Genomic DNA, 16,538 nt, shown 5'->3' on the forward strand with positions numbered 1-16,538 from the left:
AGCAAGTTCGGCACCTGCTCAGGGCAACGCGACCACAAGAGGGAGCTAAAGAGTAATAACAGTTATTTAGATGCTCTTAACAAAGATTGTAGACATTATCACAAGGTTTGGAGATATTTTAAGGTTTAAAAACGAGCCAAAATTCCAACTCATGACTTATCAGACCAGTGCACCTCAAAATATTATGAAACCTTCAACCAGTCTCAGAACGTATTGTTCCAAATTCTTATTTTACAAGATCCTTTTATGAGCTTATGATAATGTGGTGGACTCTGGACCACCGAACTCGTGCGTAGCTGATGTGGATTACAGGTCAGGACTGCAGAACATCAGCTATTGGGTAACGGGAGCTTATCAGTTGAGTCACTGATCCCTCGAAGGCTTTATAAAAGGCTGCAGGGACAAACCGAGAGCGTAGCGAAGGATTCCACTAAATAAGGAAGGAGTTGGATCCCTTTCTGCCTTCTGAGGAGCTTGCTGAGGGGCAGCCATGCGTCTCTTAGGCTCCACTGTCCTGTTCAGTGTCCTGCTGCAGGCTTTGGTAAGAATTCAGCATTAGTCGGGCGACGGATGCAACAATCTGATGCTCTCAAATACGGGCAGCTAGACAGACCGTGTGGCGTTTTTGGCAAATGAGTCCACAGTGATTCGCGTTTCTTTGTGTCCTGTCATGTTAATGTGTTGTACATATGCATTTGCTTTATTTGGTGTACTCCCACGCATGACCCTTGTGGCTTCATATCATCCCATAGGGTGACCCGGCAGAGGATTGGAACTTGGCCACCTCCATTTATGACTTCTCAGCCACCGACATTGATGGCAATTTGGTCTCTCTAGAAAAATACCGGTGAGCCTCTACTTCCACGTGCGGCCTCAGTCTCCAAAGTCATCACCTTAAGTGTGACTATTCTTTTTCCAGGGGCAACGTGGTCATCATCACCAACGTAGCGTCCAAATGAGGCAAAACGCCCGTAAACTACTCTCAGTTTGCAGAGATGCACGCCAAGTACGCTGAGAGAGGTTTACGCATTCTGGCCTTCCCTTCCAACCAGTTTGCCAATCAGGTACACTCGATTTGCTCTTGTCTGTGCTGTGATTATTTGTGCTTATCTCTGATTTATATTTTGTTCTGTCAACTGACAGGAGCCAGGCACAAACGCCCAGATCAAGCAGTTTGCACAGTCGTACAATGCCCACTTTGACATGTTCAGCAAGATCGAGGTCAACGGGCCCAACGCTCACCCCTTGTGGAAGTGGATGAAGGAGCAGCCCAACGGGAGAGGCTTCATGGGAAAGTGAGTCATTTCCATCGCCTACTTGATTGTTACCGTTCTATTTCTGCATTATATTTGTTTTTGTTTGTTTTTTGTCTCCTTAGTGGCATCAAGTGGAATTTCACCAAGGTAAAAAAAAAAAAAAAAGCTGGTGCTAATATTATGGTTATCAGAAAACTCCAAGTTGTACCATTGCTGTGTTTGGATTTATTTTTTAAATGTATGAAAAAAATGAAACTATTTTTGATATCCTTTCTTTGTAGTTTCTGATCAACAAAGAGGGTCAGGTGGTGAAACGATACGGAACCATGGATGATCCAAGCGTATGTACATAAATGGCTTTAGTGGCTTTATATTATTTCACTTGAGCATTTAAAAAAAATATAAACTTAATAACAAATATGTGTTGTAAAGATGTAACAAAATAAACCTTTGTAAAAAAAATACATTTGAAAAACTGGCCATGGAATTTTCTTTATTTATCAACTAGAATTTCTTTTAATGAGGAAATCAACATTTTCTTTTCAATACACAAGATTCTGATTAATCTCAGATTTTTATTCATTTTTATCTATCTCTTTTGTGCAGGTGGTAGAGCAGGATCTTCCTCAGTATCTGAACGCCTAGATGATCACCATCTCGCCGTTGTTTCGTTTCCTCTCTTTCGCTCTGAGTCTCGGTGGATGTGGGTTCAGTTTGTCCCTGGACCTATGACAGTCTGTCCGTAAAGCCGCCTGACGGAAAAGGCAGACTCGATGCAATTGGCGTGCAAACCTGCCAGGGTCAATCATCGAGCTTTGGTTCTTCTGGACCAGAAAGAAAGGGGGACACGGAACAACTCGATGAAATGTACCATTGTCTGTATAGAAACACTCATTTTGTCATTCAACTGTAAAGAGATGTTAACAACTTTAATAAAATTAACAAAAAAGGACAACTACTTCTCATTTGATGAATACACTTTCCCGTGTCGCACTTGGGAAAATATCTGGTCATCTCACTTTTGTTTGCTGGATTTTGCTTGGCCTTTTTTTTCTATAAAGCTGATTTAAAAACATGAAATATTTGTTGTCAGTTTTTGGAGTAAGATTTTCAGCAAATATCTTCAAATATGTACAATGTATTCAGAAACAAACCTCTGAATTCACTTTCCATGGTCTTGAGAGAGGCTTGGGAGCAGAGTAACAACGTATATTTTGTACGTACGTTACTTACTTTCCAGCAATAGCCTTGGTTCATCCAAAGTTGGGAAACAGCTTTCATGTAGCAGTTTATTTCTTGACCGCCAGAGGGCGTCACTAATCCAACCACTGAGCCATTCCGCCTTGATAGTTGAGCCACCGCAGCAGCTAGTGATGTGCATTCCAGTTCTTTTAAGTGAACTGAATCTTTAGAATTGGTTCACTCAAAAGATTCGTTCAAACGAATCGTTCAACGAATCGTCCCCCCCCCCCCACACACATAGTGATCCGTTTTTTTTTTAAATACTTCAATATATAATAATTTAATAATTAATATACACGCCTAAATATTGTTGTCAAATATATCTACTGCAATTTCACATTAGATTGCTGGTTTGGAATTACTAAAAAAATGCATAAAGTTATTAGGTTCACCTAAATGGCGGCGTACCTAATGGAGTGTCCGTGTGACTTCACAGATCAACCAGCCAATCAGAAAGTGGGGGTGAGGGCGGGTGTGGCACTTTTCACTTTCCGTTAAGCTTTGGCCATGATTTTTCCCTAATGAAGTGGCTTGTGATTAGGTACACCTGAAAATGGTGGTGTACCTAATCGAGTGTCCGAGTTACGTCACAGATCAAACAGCCAATCAGAAAAATCATTCACTAGTCTGTAACCCAGCGTAAAATGAACATGTCCATTTTTTTTTTTCCGACCAGACGTCCTTTAAGTACTATCACTACCTAATAAAAATGCTGAATTTCCCCGGCAAAAAGGCAAAATGGTTTATAACTTTACCCGGTGATCGGGAGCGCACGGTTCGAGCCCCACACGAAGCAGATTTTGAGTTAAAGTTTGCATAGTGTAAGACTGCCGTTCATGCTTTTTGAAGCGGTTCATGTAATGACGCCAAGCTACCGCAAGGTAGCAGTGCCCCCATTCACTCGTATGTAACCCAGCGTAAAATGACCATGTCCATTTTTCCTTTTCGACCAGACGTCCTCTATGTACAATACACTACCGAAAAAAAAGCCGAAATTCTCCGAGAAAATGGCAGAATGGTTTATAACTTTACGAGGTGATCGGGAGAGCATGGTTCGAGCACCACACGAAGCGGATTTTGAGCTAAATTTTGCATAGTGTAAGACTGCCGTTCATGCTTTATTAAGCGGTTCATGTAATGACGCCAAGCTACCGCAAGATGGCAGTGCCCCCATTCACTTGTATGTAACCCAGCGTAAAATGAACATGTAGATTTTTCCTTTTCGACCAGACGTCCTCTATGTACAATACACTACCTAAAAATAGCCAAAACGCCCCGAGAAAATGGCAGACTGGTTTATAACTTTACCCGGTGATCGGGAGAGCATGGTTCGAGCCCCACATGAAGCGGACTTTGAGCTAAAGTTTGCGTAGTGTAAGACTGCGGATCATGCTTTATGAAGCGGTTCATGTAATGACGCCAAGATACCGCAAGATGGCAGTGCCCCCATTCACTTGTATGTAACCCAGCGTAAAATGAACATGTCCATTTTTCCTTTTCGACCAGACGTCCTCTATGTACAATACACTACCTAAAAAAAGCCTAAATTCCCCGACAAAATGGCAGAATGGTTTATAACTTTAACCGATGATGGGGAGAGCATGGTTCGATCCCACACGAAGCTGACTGAGCTAAAGTTTGCATAGGAAGTGATTCGTTCACTCTCGTTCACTGAAAACGGTCGTTCTTTTGAACGAATCGTTCACTCACGAGCCAACACTAGCAGCACCCTGTGCCAGCGAGCAGCAGTGCAGTCGAGCTGGAGAGACTGTGCCCAGCGAGCTATATAGCCCGTGCAAATGAAGCCACCGTCCCTGAATAACATGTCTTCCCAAGTAATTATTTGCACCAAATAGGACTAGACAATCCTTTTTTCATTGTTTTTCTGCAAGGATTCCGACGGTACGCATCGTCGCATACCCGATTCTCCCCTCCTACCGCCACAAGGACCAGCACCTCCCGGAGGCTGAATGGAAGCCGAGGGAGCAGTCGGGCTGTCGGAGGCCAGGGACGGGAGTCCTCTATCCGGGGCCGCATCATCCGATGATGCTGACACGGTCGTCGGGGTTAGCTTCGGAATGGACGCCGGAGACATGGGTAGGTTTCGACCTGCAGATGTTTTCACCAATTCCAGTCATGTTTTTTTTTCTAAGTGTGTCGTTTACATGCATTTGCCTTTTTAATCGGATTCTGTGAGGAATTTAAGCAGAAAAGCACCGACTCATCTTTAGCTGCTTAGCTGTGCTAGTAGCTTCTAGCTTAGCGGAGTGGATGAGGAGAACAGGTGAAGCAGACATTCGGAGCACATAACAGCACATTATTGGCCGTGCAATAAACCACACCTTGCAATTGACACGTAGGTATTTGAGAAGGTGCTTTTACGTAAATGAGCTTGCAGAACGTGCACGTTTAAGTGAGGGTGATTTGTGAGCATCTTAAACCAAAGAGAGACACATACTGCAGTGTATACTGTAGTATACACTTTTAAAATACACCTATAGGTTTCCTTTCCTTTCTCCTTCCCTCCTGCCTTCCATCCATCACAGCAAGTTTTTATTCATGCATCCTTATTTCCATCCTTCATTGAAACCTCCTTATCTGCCTGTCTTCTTTCCTGTCTTCCCTCTGTCACACCTGTTTTTTTATTCATGCATCCTTCCTTCATTTTTTTGTGTGTGTATGAAATTGTATGTTGGTTGTCAGTTGATGCACTCAATTCTCTTTTGTGTAAGAGACAAAAGAAAAATAAGCCAGAAAATTGCCAGGTCAATTTGGGCTGCTTCCGTGTCAGTGCTGTGTGCAGCCAATAGCAACAAACGAGGGATACAAGAGGTGAAAAGAGCACTAAAGCTGGCTTTTACGCAATAGGAAAGTTTTTGTCCATCCATCCATCCATCCATCCCATTTTTTGCAGCCCTTATTCTCACTCGGGTGTCGGAGACAAAAAAAAGTGGGAAAACTGCCTGTCATCCCGTGCCCTACCATTTATACAGAATTATCAAAAAACACCCCAAGTGGTACGAAAAAAGGATGGACTTGATTTGCCATCTCAGTATGGAATAATTTTATAATAAAGTTTTGAACATATATTGTCCATTTCCAGCTGCAAAGGTTCAACACAGGGGGCAGTAAGCGATGATGGTTGTTATCATCCACTGACAGGAGTGTGCTTAGTAGAATTGAGTTTAAATGTCAGCTGCAGCGGCCCGCAGAGCTCCATTGAGCTCTCTTAATGTCACATCTTGTGCAATGTAATTGTAGGCTGCGCTGTTGAGCTAGTTCAGCTGCCCCCGGTGTGTAAACTGGCTGTTTGCATGTGGCTGTATGTGTATGTATGTTTGGAGCAGCTGCTAGCATTTTTTTACATTCTAGTGTAAGAACTAACTAACTACTGGTCAAACTAAAATAACATAAAGCTACTAAAAGAGCACCTTATATATAGAAGGATTTAAATCGTTTTTGGATTGCCGAGCTCTTTTCGTATGCACGTTGGGAAAACCTCTTTAAGGGAGTTAATGAAGTTCTTGATTAAATCCTTATTCGTTTGCTTTTTTTCGCCTCCTGTTCCGCTGAAGGGTGGGAGGCGTGTCAAAATTGCTGACAAAAGCATAAATCGGCGGTTCCATCTGCTCTATCCTGATGTGTCCTTTTGCATGCTTTGCACACTCTGCCTCCATCCCTCCCCAACTCACTCCCGAATTGTATAAGTAACATTTGGAGCATCCGCCGGGATGTTTGACGTCACTAAAGAATGTAGCAGATGACTCGGTTTATTTGACGTCACCATTTTGGCTTCAAGTGAAGGTTGCGTGCATGATAGAAGCTCTGATCACATTTTAATGGAATACAAATAAAGTGTGTTCATACTCAGCAAATTGGTCCATTTTAAATGATCTCCAGTTGGGTCTCACTTGGACAGGTGTAAACACTGCACAGTTTAGCTTGTAGCAATTAGCATCCTTCTCTGTGCAGTATTGGATTGTCTGTCGCTGGCAAAAATATTTGTATTATTATTTGTACAATTACTACAATTATTTGTATTTCTTTTGGGCTATAAAGTGACATTAAACTTGGCCGACTTAAGGCTGTGGATGCTGAGCTCAGCAATAAGTCAGGTTCAAGTCCATCTAGCCACACTCTTCTCTGATGTCTGTAAAAGGACATTTGTCTCAATTTTGGAGATTCAGTAAAGCTCTGGAATGAAACAAAAACATTGCGCAATTGCATAAGAGGGGGAGCACAGACTGAGTGTTCCTTGTGTGCCCCCAGGACTGAGCTGATTTTAGCTCCTTCCTTTGACAAAATTGTCAGTTCGTCTGTCCCCCACGGGCACAGTACAAGATGTCCTCAAGCTTCCTGGTGGCGTGTTGCTGTCATACGCACCAGCATTAATAGCTGATTTAAAAAATCTTGCTACTTGTCTTTCATGGGAAAATCTACCGCCATCTCTTGGCCAATAGGGCAAATTGCAATTAAAGTTTCAGACGATATTGATGACCTGCGCCAAGTTCCAATCATGTGACCAGGTTGAGAAGACTCTAATTCTGGCCTTTCTTGGCTTATTTAGTGCAAAAAAAAAAAAAAAAAAGGGATTGAGTGCTTTAAAGTGGGAAATATCTTAATATATAATACATTTCTTTCCCCACCAGCTGCAGACGCCAAGCTTTTTATTAGGTCTGCTGGCGTCCCTGTCGCCAAAGGCCAACCACTCAAATCTCTCTCATACGCACAGACACACAGACATACACACAGACAGACACACACTTGTCGTATGATCCAAGGGTTGAGATCCGCTCTGACAGTAGAGGACAATACAGCTTTGGCCCGCTGCAGTGGAGAATACAGATAGCAGCATAAGCCGGTCTAGGGCTGTAACGAAAGAATGTCGATTATTATTGCCGATTCATCGACGAATCAGAATGAAAAAATATTTTAATTCCTAATCCTACACACACACACACACACACACACACACACACACACACACACACACACACACACACACACACACACACACACACAATGGATGTGTCCATCCTGGATGCTCGGAGCACATTACCCCAAATATTTTGTCCTGGCAAGAAAAGTGAAGACAAATCGATCGCCAGATGCTCCATCACTCTGACAAGATAATTAACAATCATCTCAGTGACATCTCCTTACTTAGCTTACGCTCTGGGACTATCTCCTATCGATTTTGTTTTTGTGCCACATTAACGTTCCATTTTGTTACACACACACACACACACGCGTGGTGGCGCAACCTTCAGTTGGATGCATAAGTCCAACATGGCCGCTTGACCTGAAGCAGCCAATTTGCACGCTAGCTCGAACACAGACACAAACAAACATCCGGACATTTGGTGATCTGAAAACATTTCTTCATTCCTCCATTTTCTCACATTGCAGCACGGCTGCCGTTGCACGTGCTTGTGCCTCGGCGTGTTCATTCTTGCGTGACCGTGTGTGACAGCGGGAAAGCGAAGGAGAGCATGAGGAGGGGGAGGAGGGGCGGAAAACAGGCTTTACTGTTGCCTGGTCACATGAGCGCTCCACGAGAGGCAGATAAGAGAAAGGCTGCACACTCAAGCTGCTCCTGAGCTTACACATCTATGCTTCGCATTATTCACATCATTTGATTCACTCAAATTCCTCACATGGTTTCACCAACAGACACCGTGCGCCAATTTGACCACTAGGCCACCGCGCTGCCCGACTGCGTCATTCATTTCGGATGACTTCAAACAGGGCACAAAAGTTGCCTTGTCCATATGTTATAGGATTAACTGCTGAGCCTCTATTGCTAACCAAAACAGGAGCACCTATAGATTTACCACATAATCTAAACAAGTTGTCGTAGTGATTTTATGTTTTGGAGTTGTAAATTGATGGTGATTAATTGATGGGACAAAAGATACAGCAGATAAAAAAAAAAAATATTTTTCAGGTTGTACCCACTTGGTAACACTCATTCCGTCACCTATTTGACTGGCGTAATTAAATGTGACTCTTCTCTGTCTCGATTCTAGATGCTGCGAGGAAAGCGTTCATCACGGAGGTAATTATGTTTTGTCCTTCCATTTTCTTCGCTCACAATTCATCAACGGTCTCTTTTGCTCCTCAGATGCCGTCCTCCTCGGGCCTTCCCGGTCAGGGGAAGAAAATTGGCCACAGAGGGGTGGATGCTTCTGGAGAAACCACTTACAAAAAGGTTGCTATATATATATATATGCATGTAGAGTAGATAAATATTGAGAAAAGCATACCCCCCCCCCCTTTCGTAGACCACCTCCTCTGCCCTGAAAGGAGCCATCCAGCTCGGAATCGGTTACACGGTAGGCAACCTGAGCTCCAAGCCCGAGAGGGATGTGTTGATGCAGGACTTCTACGTGGTGGAGAGCATCTTCTTCCCGAGGTTGTCAACCCTTGTTTTTTTAATATGTTCTTCCCTAGTCATATTTTTAATCAGCTTTGTTTATTTGTCTTCAGCGAAGGGAGCAACCTCACTCCAGCTCATCACTTCCCAGACTTCCGCTTCAAAACGTACGCCCCCGTGGCCTTCCGCTACTTCCGGGAACTGTTTGGCATCAGGCCCGACGACTACTTGGTAAATGATAGATGGATGGATGCACGTGCACGTTCAGAAAATGGCAGTTGGTCTTCTTGAGCAGTGTGGGTGTCAGAATAAGGATGGACAGCTTGCTGCTGCTGCTGCTGCTGCTGATGATGATGATGATGATGATGCTCCTCAGTAAGCAGCCAGTTCTGTCATTAAATGCAGGACTTTTTTTTTTTTACTACAACAAAGCACTTTGAAGATGTTTTTAGGGACTGTCCAATAATATAATTACAGCTCCCACTTCCAAAAATGTGTATTTTGGGTGACTGTACCTTTTTGTTGTATATTTTAATTTGCAAGTCAAAGTAGTGTGAGGTTTAATATTTCCCGTGTCCTCCGCAGTACTCCCTATGTAACGAGCCACTCATTGAGCTATCCAATCCCGGCGCGAGCGGCTCCGTCTTCTATCTTACCAAGGACGACGAGTTCATCATCAAGACGGTCATGCACAAGGAGGCGGAGTTCTTACAGAAGCTGCTGCCGGGCTACTACATGGTAGGGGAGCATACGCCGTGCGCGTCATACATCCAGCAAAACCCTGAAAGTGTCATGATTTGCCTTCGTGGGCCACTTAAAACGATGTGGCCGGTCGGAGCTGGCCCTCGAGCCTCGGGTTTGACACCATCATTTCCATTAGACTAGGATCGTCATACTAGCAATTCTCTTGATGACAAATGCTTCGGCCCTGGCGGTGGAGGTCTGCTTCAAGAGATAAAACCCATGCCAAGGTCAAGACAGACACACACACACACACACACACACACACACACTGAAGGAGACAAGAAGCCAATTAGTGAGCGCTGCTACCCACAGTCAGCTCCCCATGTCTGTCGCAGGTGGACGGCTGAGTGAGCAAGCTCTTACCGCTCTTTTGGCCGTTCTCACACTCAGCAGCTTATTTTCCTTTTTATGTTTGGCACGCATTAATCTGCATTCCCATACCCCCCCCCAGCCCTCCTCACGTGTCGCATTGTTCGACATCTCTGCGTGGCCGCTGAGGGCAAAACATGATCTTTCAGTTCCTCTTCTGAAGTCCACACAGAAAAAAAAAACACTTGTTTTCTAACGTGGCTCCGTAGTAATAATAATCTGATAAGTAAAAATGGATGGATGATTTCTACCCCCTCCAGAACTTGAATCAGAACCCTCGTACTCTGCTGCCCAAGTTCTTCGGCCTCTACTGCGTCCAGTCGGGCGGCAAGAACATCCGCGTGGTGGTGATGAACAACGTGCTGCCCCGCGTGGTGCGAATGCATCTCAAGTATGACCTGAAGGGCTCCACCTACAAGAGGCGAGCATCCAAGAAGGAACGCGAGAAGGCGCGGCCCACCTTCAAGGACCTGGACTTTATGCAGGACCTGCAGGATGGACTCATGCTGGATCAGGACACGTTCAACGCGCTGGTCAAGACGCTGCAGAGGGACTGTTTGGTAAGTTTGGTAACTTTTAAACGCGGCATTTGCTAGCATGCTAGGAGCTAACTGTCATGGCATTTTGCTCAGGTGCTGGAAAGCTTCAAGATCATGGACTACAGCCTCCTGCTGGGAGTTCACAACATGGACCAGGCGGAGAGGGAGCGGCAGATGGAAGGCTCCCAAGGCGACAGCGACGAGAAACGGCCCATGGCCCAGCAGAAGGCTCTCTATTCCACCGCCATGGAGTCCATCCAGGGCGGGGCCGCCTGCGGAGGCTCTATCGACACCGAAGACACGTGAGAGGAGCCGACCAAATGTCGCGTTTGACGCTTCCTAAAACGGTTTCATTGCGAATTTGTCTTTCAGGATGGGCGGCATCCCTGCCGTCAATGGCAAAGGAGAACGACTTCTGCTCTACGTGGGCATCATTGACATCTTACAGTCGTACAGGTAAGCGGCGCCGTTAGCTTCTCTCTTTGCTTCACACGGCCGTCAGCCATATCGCCCCGCCTTTCTTTGTCTGCGCAGGTTGATCAAGAAACTAGAGCACACGTGGAAGGCGTTGGTGCACGACGGGGTGAGCTTTTAATAACGCGCCAATATCGTTTGACGCTAAAAATGGGCTTCCCTTACTCATTTTGGTCTGCCTCGGCGTTATTCTGCCTCCAAAGGATGTCCGCCATCAGCCGGCTGGAGAATCAATAATGTCTGCCTGTGTTTGTTTATGATCCTTGCTCTGCTGAGTGGCTTGACCCAGAGACATACATTAGTAAAATGGAACACAAGAGGATCTAATTGATCGGTTAATCTGCCGGCATTCTATTTTTTTTTTTAAATCTCATTCATCTCTGCCCACAGGACACTGTCTCGGTCCACCGGCCCGGATTCTACGCCGACAGGTTCTTCAAGTTCATGAGCAGCACTGTTTTCAGGAAGAGCTCTTGTGAGTCCATTCCGCTGCCTTACATAGTCAAAGCGCTGTTGCGTGGGAAGGAAATAGCAGATAGTCTTCAAACTGCCTTATTCGGTGCTGCTTGGCATCATGTGGGAGAGTTCAGACGCTCTCTAGTCAAAGTAGGAGTCAACTTCCATTCCCATCCATCATAGTAACACAAGAACACGGTTCCTTCGTTAAAAATTCAAGAGGGAGAATGTCTGAAGTTGTTGCTATTGAGGAGTTCTGCTCCTAAGAGATGCTTTGTGTAACATGTGCAGCTTTGAAATCGTCTCCATCCAAGAAGGGCCGCGTGTCGCTTACCGTGCCAAAGTGCGGCGGTCCCGGCGCAGCCTGGTCCGCCAGCCAGCTGACCTCCGAGAGAGACGAGAACATCTACGACTTGAGAGGCGCTCGCAGTTTCCCCACGCTGGAAGACGAAGGTAGTTGCGTTGTTTCTTTATTCGCGGTTGTTCCAATGTTCTTTTTTCGTTAGGGCGGGCCGATCTCCCGTGCACGCCTCCGTCGTTCGAGGAGGCCACCACGGCGTCCATCGCCACCACCCTCTCCTCCACCACCTCTCTGTCCATCCCGGAACGATCTCCCTGTGACACCGTCGAGCACCCGCGCTACAGGTAGCTAGCTAGCACCCTACGCTCCTGACCTGCCCTTTGACTCCTGCTTCTATTTGATGCTGTTTCATTTGACCCCAGGAGATACACACAATCTCTCAGCCACGATGGAAGGTATGGCTCTGGAAATTTCGGAAACCTGGTTTTCAGACTAGACTACATCGGTGTGTGTTGTGTTTTCATGGGCGCAGGACCCAGGAGGAGCTGCGTGTGCGCGAGGAAGATCAGCAGACCATCACAGTGGAGGTGGAATTAAAGAGACACGACAGCGAGCCCACCTTCTCCATTCCGCAGCCGTCTCCCGAACCCAGGTACCAGACACAAAGCTCTTTTTCCATGTGTGACCTCAATTTAGCCTAAATATGAATGACGTCCCTAAAAGTGCTGCCGGGAGATTATGAGACCAATTTGGGGTAACCAGCAAGAAGAAGTAGGGCAGTGGTCCTGGGGGCCCCGAGGCAGTTCCCGTAAAGCCACCATGACCTCATTTTGGGCACATTTTAACCTGATTTTTGTTCAGCTGTACAAAAAAGCGGCTCTAATCTCATCTCTCTAGCTGAGAATTAATCTAAAGTGATGAAAAGTGTCTGGAAGGATGGCAGGGCGCAGGTTTGTGAGCATCAGAAACACAAACATCTGCATTTATCCCTTCAGCCAATCAGGTGCACAAAGCTCCCTCGGAGCAGTGTGGACTTTCCTCATCTGTGTTTAGGAACAACAAAGGATCAAGGCCACGCAACCAAATGCTTCTTTCATTCCAGCAGTGAGGCTCAGGAGGCCGCCGCTGCTTCTTCCGCTGCTTCTCAAGCTCCCGAAGCTTCCTCCTCCTCGCCCACCGTCGTCGTCGTTCCCGCATCTGCCGAGGCCACTCCGTCCAGTCCCAAACTGCCGGCGGCGGAGACACCCAGCTGCGCGTCGGGCTCAGGGTGCACCAGCCAGGCTTCGGTGGACGACGAGGACGACGTGCCGGTCACGGATATCTACTTTGTAAGACCGCACAGCACACTTTTAATGCTCTCCCACAGAGATGTTGACGGACGGGGCGGCATAGTAGTGAGCACTGGCTCTCATGTTGCTGCTTTTGACTTGAAGATAAAAATTCAGGGTTAAGCGAGAAATGCCAAGGCGTACACTTAAGCATGTTTTTGAAGCGGATGTTTTTTTGTTTTTTCATTCTCATCTCGGCATGCCGCCTTAGTCATGTCACGTCTTTCCCTCTCATTCTTCTTTTTACACGTTTGTCCATTTGTCATCTCCTTCCCCCCCGTTGTCGTGGTCAGTTCCCCGACGGAAGGACTTGGGTGGTCCCACCTCTCCGTCAGAGGAGCAAGTGGCAGTCCGGCTGGCCAGTAAGTGAGCCCAGCCAGGCGTCGGATATCAGTTTTAGATTAGACTCGGTGGCGTGAAACCTCCAAAGTAGAACGTAATTCGTTCCATGACCGGCTCCTCACCTGACAAAGATGTTTGCATGATGGTACTTTCGCATTTTACAGTGATAAAGCCTCGAATCTATCACCCTTCCCCTTTTTCATCACTCACATGACCTAGAAGACCCTGGACTCGAACACACTGTGCAATAAGCGCCGCTTCTGGCTTGAAGGATTAACACGAGCTTGTCTAGGCAACATTTCGCCCCCTTTATGCATCCCCTAACTTTCATTTCCTGTCTTGTCTTTTCTCCTCCTGCGACCTCCTGCATCTTTCTTCCCGCCCGCCCGCCTGCCTGCCTGCTACTGCCGCCGCCGCCGCTTATCTCTGTGCCACTGGCCCTCTCCTCTGTCCCCCTGGCACCCTCTGCTGTGTTTGGCGTGTAAAAAAAACAAACAAACAAACCAGCCTCCAGAGGACAGGACCTGGGTGTACTCTCCGCTACACTATGGCTCAGAGTCTAAGGCCCTGCCAGATGGGGATTGGGAAAGAGAGACAGTAAGTGAGAAGCAATACACCGTAACAGAAGAATCCTCCACATGTGAAGCAGTTTTGATGCTTCTCAGGTCCATCAAACCCTCCCCGCCCCGTGCATCGCAGCATTCATTCGGGTGCAAACGGTCACCGAGTGACTGTTTAGTGCACCCCGTGTTTCTTCAGTAGCAAGCTGCATGCACCATGCCACGTCATCAGCCTGCTCAGATGATCGCTATGCCATTTTAAAAACAAAAGCCAGAGAAACTTTTGCAAAAAGCCCAAAATATTTCAGAATCATCCTTCCCCATTGCAATGAATGGAAATGGCATTCATTTGTTCGAAACCCCCAAAGTTTTTTTTCCAATAAGAAAAATAACTAACATGAGAGGATGCCTACTGTATGGAAAAGTAGGCAATTAATGTCAATTCTAATGAATCCTATATCAAAAGAACGCTCACACAAGAGAGTGATAAGGATCCCACATCTTGCAATAATAATAATATCATGCTAACTGTTAGCATAATGTAAGAAAGCACTTTATCTGATACAATGCTAACTTGTCATCAGACTATATTTCTATGCATTGACTGTCTTCATTCATCAATTTCCTTGCAGTAAACCCTGCTTACTGACTGAAAGGCATGAAGGGGATCGTCCAGCCCAAGTCCAAAACCTCCTCAACGGTCGAATGCAATCTTTCTGTCTCAAGAGGGGGGAGAGAAATCAACACAGTGGCGTAGCAGACAGGTCCCTGCCATTTACATGTGATACTTGTGTTTACGTGGCATAGTACAAGTATGCTCGTGTGTTGTATGTTTTTTGACGTGACACGCATACGTCTTAGTTCACTTAAACATCGATCGGGCTCGCCTTCAGTTGCCCCTGAGGCGCCTATGTTGGAGCAGGACATGTTGGTGTGGGTTGCCATTGTCACTTATGTGAAGGGACATGTTAATGAGACGTTTATGAGACACATGAAATATATATAATATTGAGAATGCTGGGCGGGAGCCTCTCCAACATGGCTGCCGCATATTGCCAACCAGCTCAAAGCAGCAAGCTATATTTGATTTGAAAATTATTAATACGTAATGTATTACTCTGCACATGTATTTATTTATTTAATATTTATTTAAGATTGTTCCGAGATTTTAAAAATCAATTTTTCAGCCAAAGAGCTTTGATCATTTGGGCGCATCAATGAGTGCGGCACTTTTCGATATCATATTTTTTTCCCCCCCAAAGAGTAGCCTGCCTTCTAATTCGATGCCATCACCCCTAATACTACATAACTAGTCCGGTCTGCAGTAATCAAATGACCCTGGTAATGTGTCATTGTAAAAATCGTCTCTCATCACGATGGAGTTTTTAACAAGCAGGACCCCCACCCCCTCCCCCCGTTACCATGGTCACCCTCCACCAAGTAGCGCATAGTGTTGTTAATGCAGTTTATTGAATATGAATCCGATTCAGTGTGAATGGGAATCCAATGCAACCTCCAAAGTTCAACGCCTCAAAGGTCAACAACCAGTTAGGGAAAAATACGCCTCAGAGGTCAAACTACATTCCTAGTAAGAAAATAAAAAATAAAAAAAAATGGTGGACTTTGGCGGTTCAGTCGTATTTGAACACATCGTCACAAATGTTCTTTGATTTTTATGTTTTGTGTGTAACAGACGCCAGCGTGTTGCTCACCATGTGTATTCAATCTACCGTCATCGCGGCTGGAAAGCATAGCAGCAATATTTTGTACTGGTCCTCACCTCCTTTCCTTTCAATTTGCCTTATTAGATGATTTTCTTTCACTCCTGCGGTTTATCTATTTATTTTTCCTTCTCGTCATTGTGCTCCTGAGAATGTGTACATAAAGAAAAAAAAAGAATATATATAGAAAGATATACAGATATATTTTCCATCGGAAATGGAGAATGTTATTTTTCTTTGGTTTTATTTTTGCTGCTTGGCCGAGAGACGATCTCAATCTGCGTGATTTGCTGAGTAATGTTCCTCGGTCGTGAGAAGGAGCTGCATGCAGCTGTTGGGTGGATTTTACTGTACATGCAAGCCGGTAGGGATTCTTCCAACTTGTTCAAGCTGTGTTGTGTGTGTGTTGTGTGTCATCCAATAGGAAGAGTCCTTTACAGAGACATAGCATGGTTAAAAAAATGAATACATATCAGAAATGTGGATTTATGTATGTATATCTGTGTATATTCATCTATTTGTACCTGAGTATAAATAGATGGCTGTATGTATGTGTGCGTGCGTGTGTGTGTGTCTTTGGACTCACTCAGAATGATTATGAAATAAAACAGTTCTATGAATTGTCTAATGTACACAGTGTTGTTTTTGTTTTGTCCCAGACAGGGGTACACTCCTCTGACTTGTGTGTGGGCAGGTACTTACTATACATGGTTATTATTTTTACCCAAAAAAAGGCTTACTATACATGGTCATTATTTTTACCCAAAAAAAGGCTTACTATACATGGTCTTTTTTTTTTAAACTAAAAAAAAAAAGCCTTACTATACATG

At 45.3% G+C, this 16,538-nt stretch overlaps 2 protein-coding genes across 4 annotated transcripts; both read left to right on the top strand.

Annotated features, from left to right (window-relative positions):
* Positions 1 to 377: 377 nt before the first annotated feature.
* Positions 378 to 2,318, top strand: gpx4a (glutathione peroxidase 4a). The gene is made up of 7 exons (XM_085927571.1): positions 378 to 541; positions 753 to 847; positions 920 to 1,064; positions 1,144 to 1,295; positions 1,379 to 1,403; positions 1,538 to 1,597; positions 1,863 to 2,318. Exons 1-7 carry the CDS (start codon positions 491 to 493, stop codon positions 1,899 to 1,901), a joined length of 567 nt encoding a protein of 188 aa, XP_085783697.1. The 5' UTR covers positions 378 to 490; the 3' UTR covers positions 1,902 to 2,318.
* Positions 2,319 to 4,218: 1,900 nt separating this feature from the next.
* Positions 4,219 to 16,304, top strand: pip5k1ca (phosphatidylinositol-4-phosphate 5-kinase, type I, gamma a). Of its 3 annotated transcripts, none has more exons than XM_085928598.1 (18): positions 4,219 to 4,595; positions 8,528 to 8,556; positions 8,623 to 8,709; positions 8,783 to 8,913; positions 8,988 to 9,105; positions 9,460 to 9,612; positions 10,248 to 10,547; positions 10,620 to 10,828; positions 10,899 to 10,982; positions 11,061 to 11,109; positions 11,391 to 11,475; positions 11,748 to 11,909; positions 11,963 to 12,101; positions 12,180 to 12,212; positions 12,290 to 12,409; positions 12,860 to 13,085; positions 13,935 to 14,024; positions 14,620 to 16,304. In XM_085928598.1, the coding sequence occupies exons 1-18, from the start codon at positions 4,469 to 4,471 to the stop codon at positions 14,620 to 14,622; spliced, it is 2,145 nt and encodes a 714-aa protein (XP_085784724.1). In that variant the 5' UTR covers positions 4,219 to 4,468; the 3' UTR covers positions 14,623 to 16,304. The 3 variants fall into 3 exon arrangements, with proteins under 3 accessions (XP_085784724.1, XP_085784725.1, XP_085784726.1); XM_085928599.1 differs by having other exon boundaries at positions 12,863 to 13,085; XM_085928600.1 differs by lacking the exon at positions 13,935 to 14,024.
* Positions 16,305 to 16,538: the final 234 nt, after the last annotated feature.

Source organism: Syngnathus leptorhynchus, chromosome 13 (assembly GCF_054491065.1).
Source record: "Syngnathus leptorhynchus isolate UIUO chromosome 13, UIUO_Slep, whole genome shotgun sequence".
Taxonomy (NCBI): Eukaryota; Metazoa; Chordata; class Actinopteri; order Syngnathiformes; family Syngnathidae; genus Syngnathus; species Syngnathus leptorhynchus.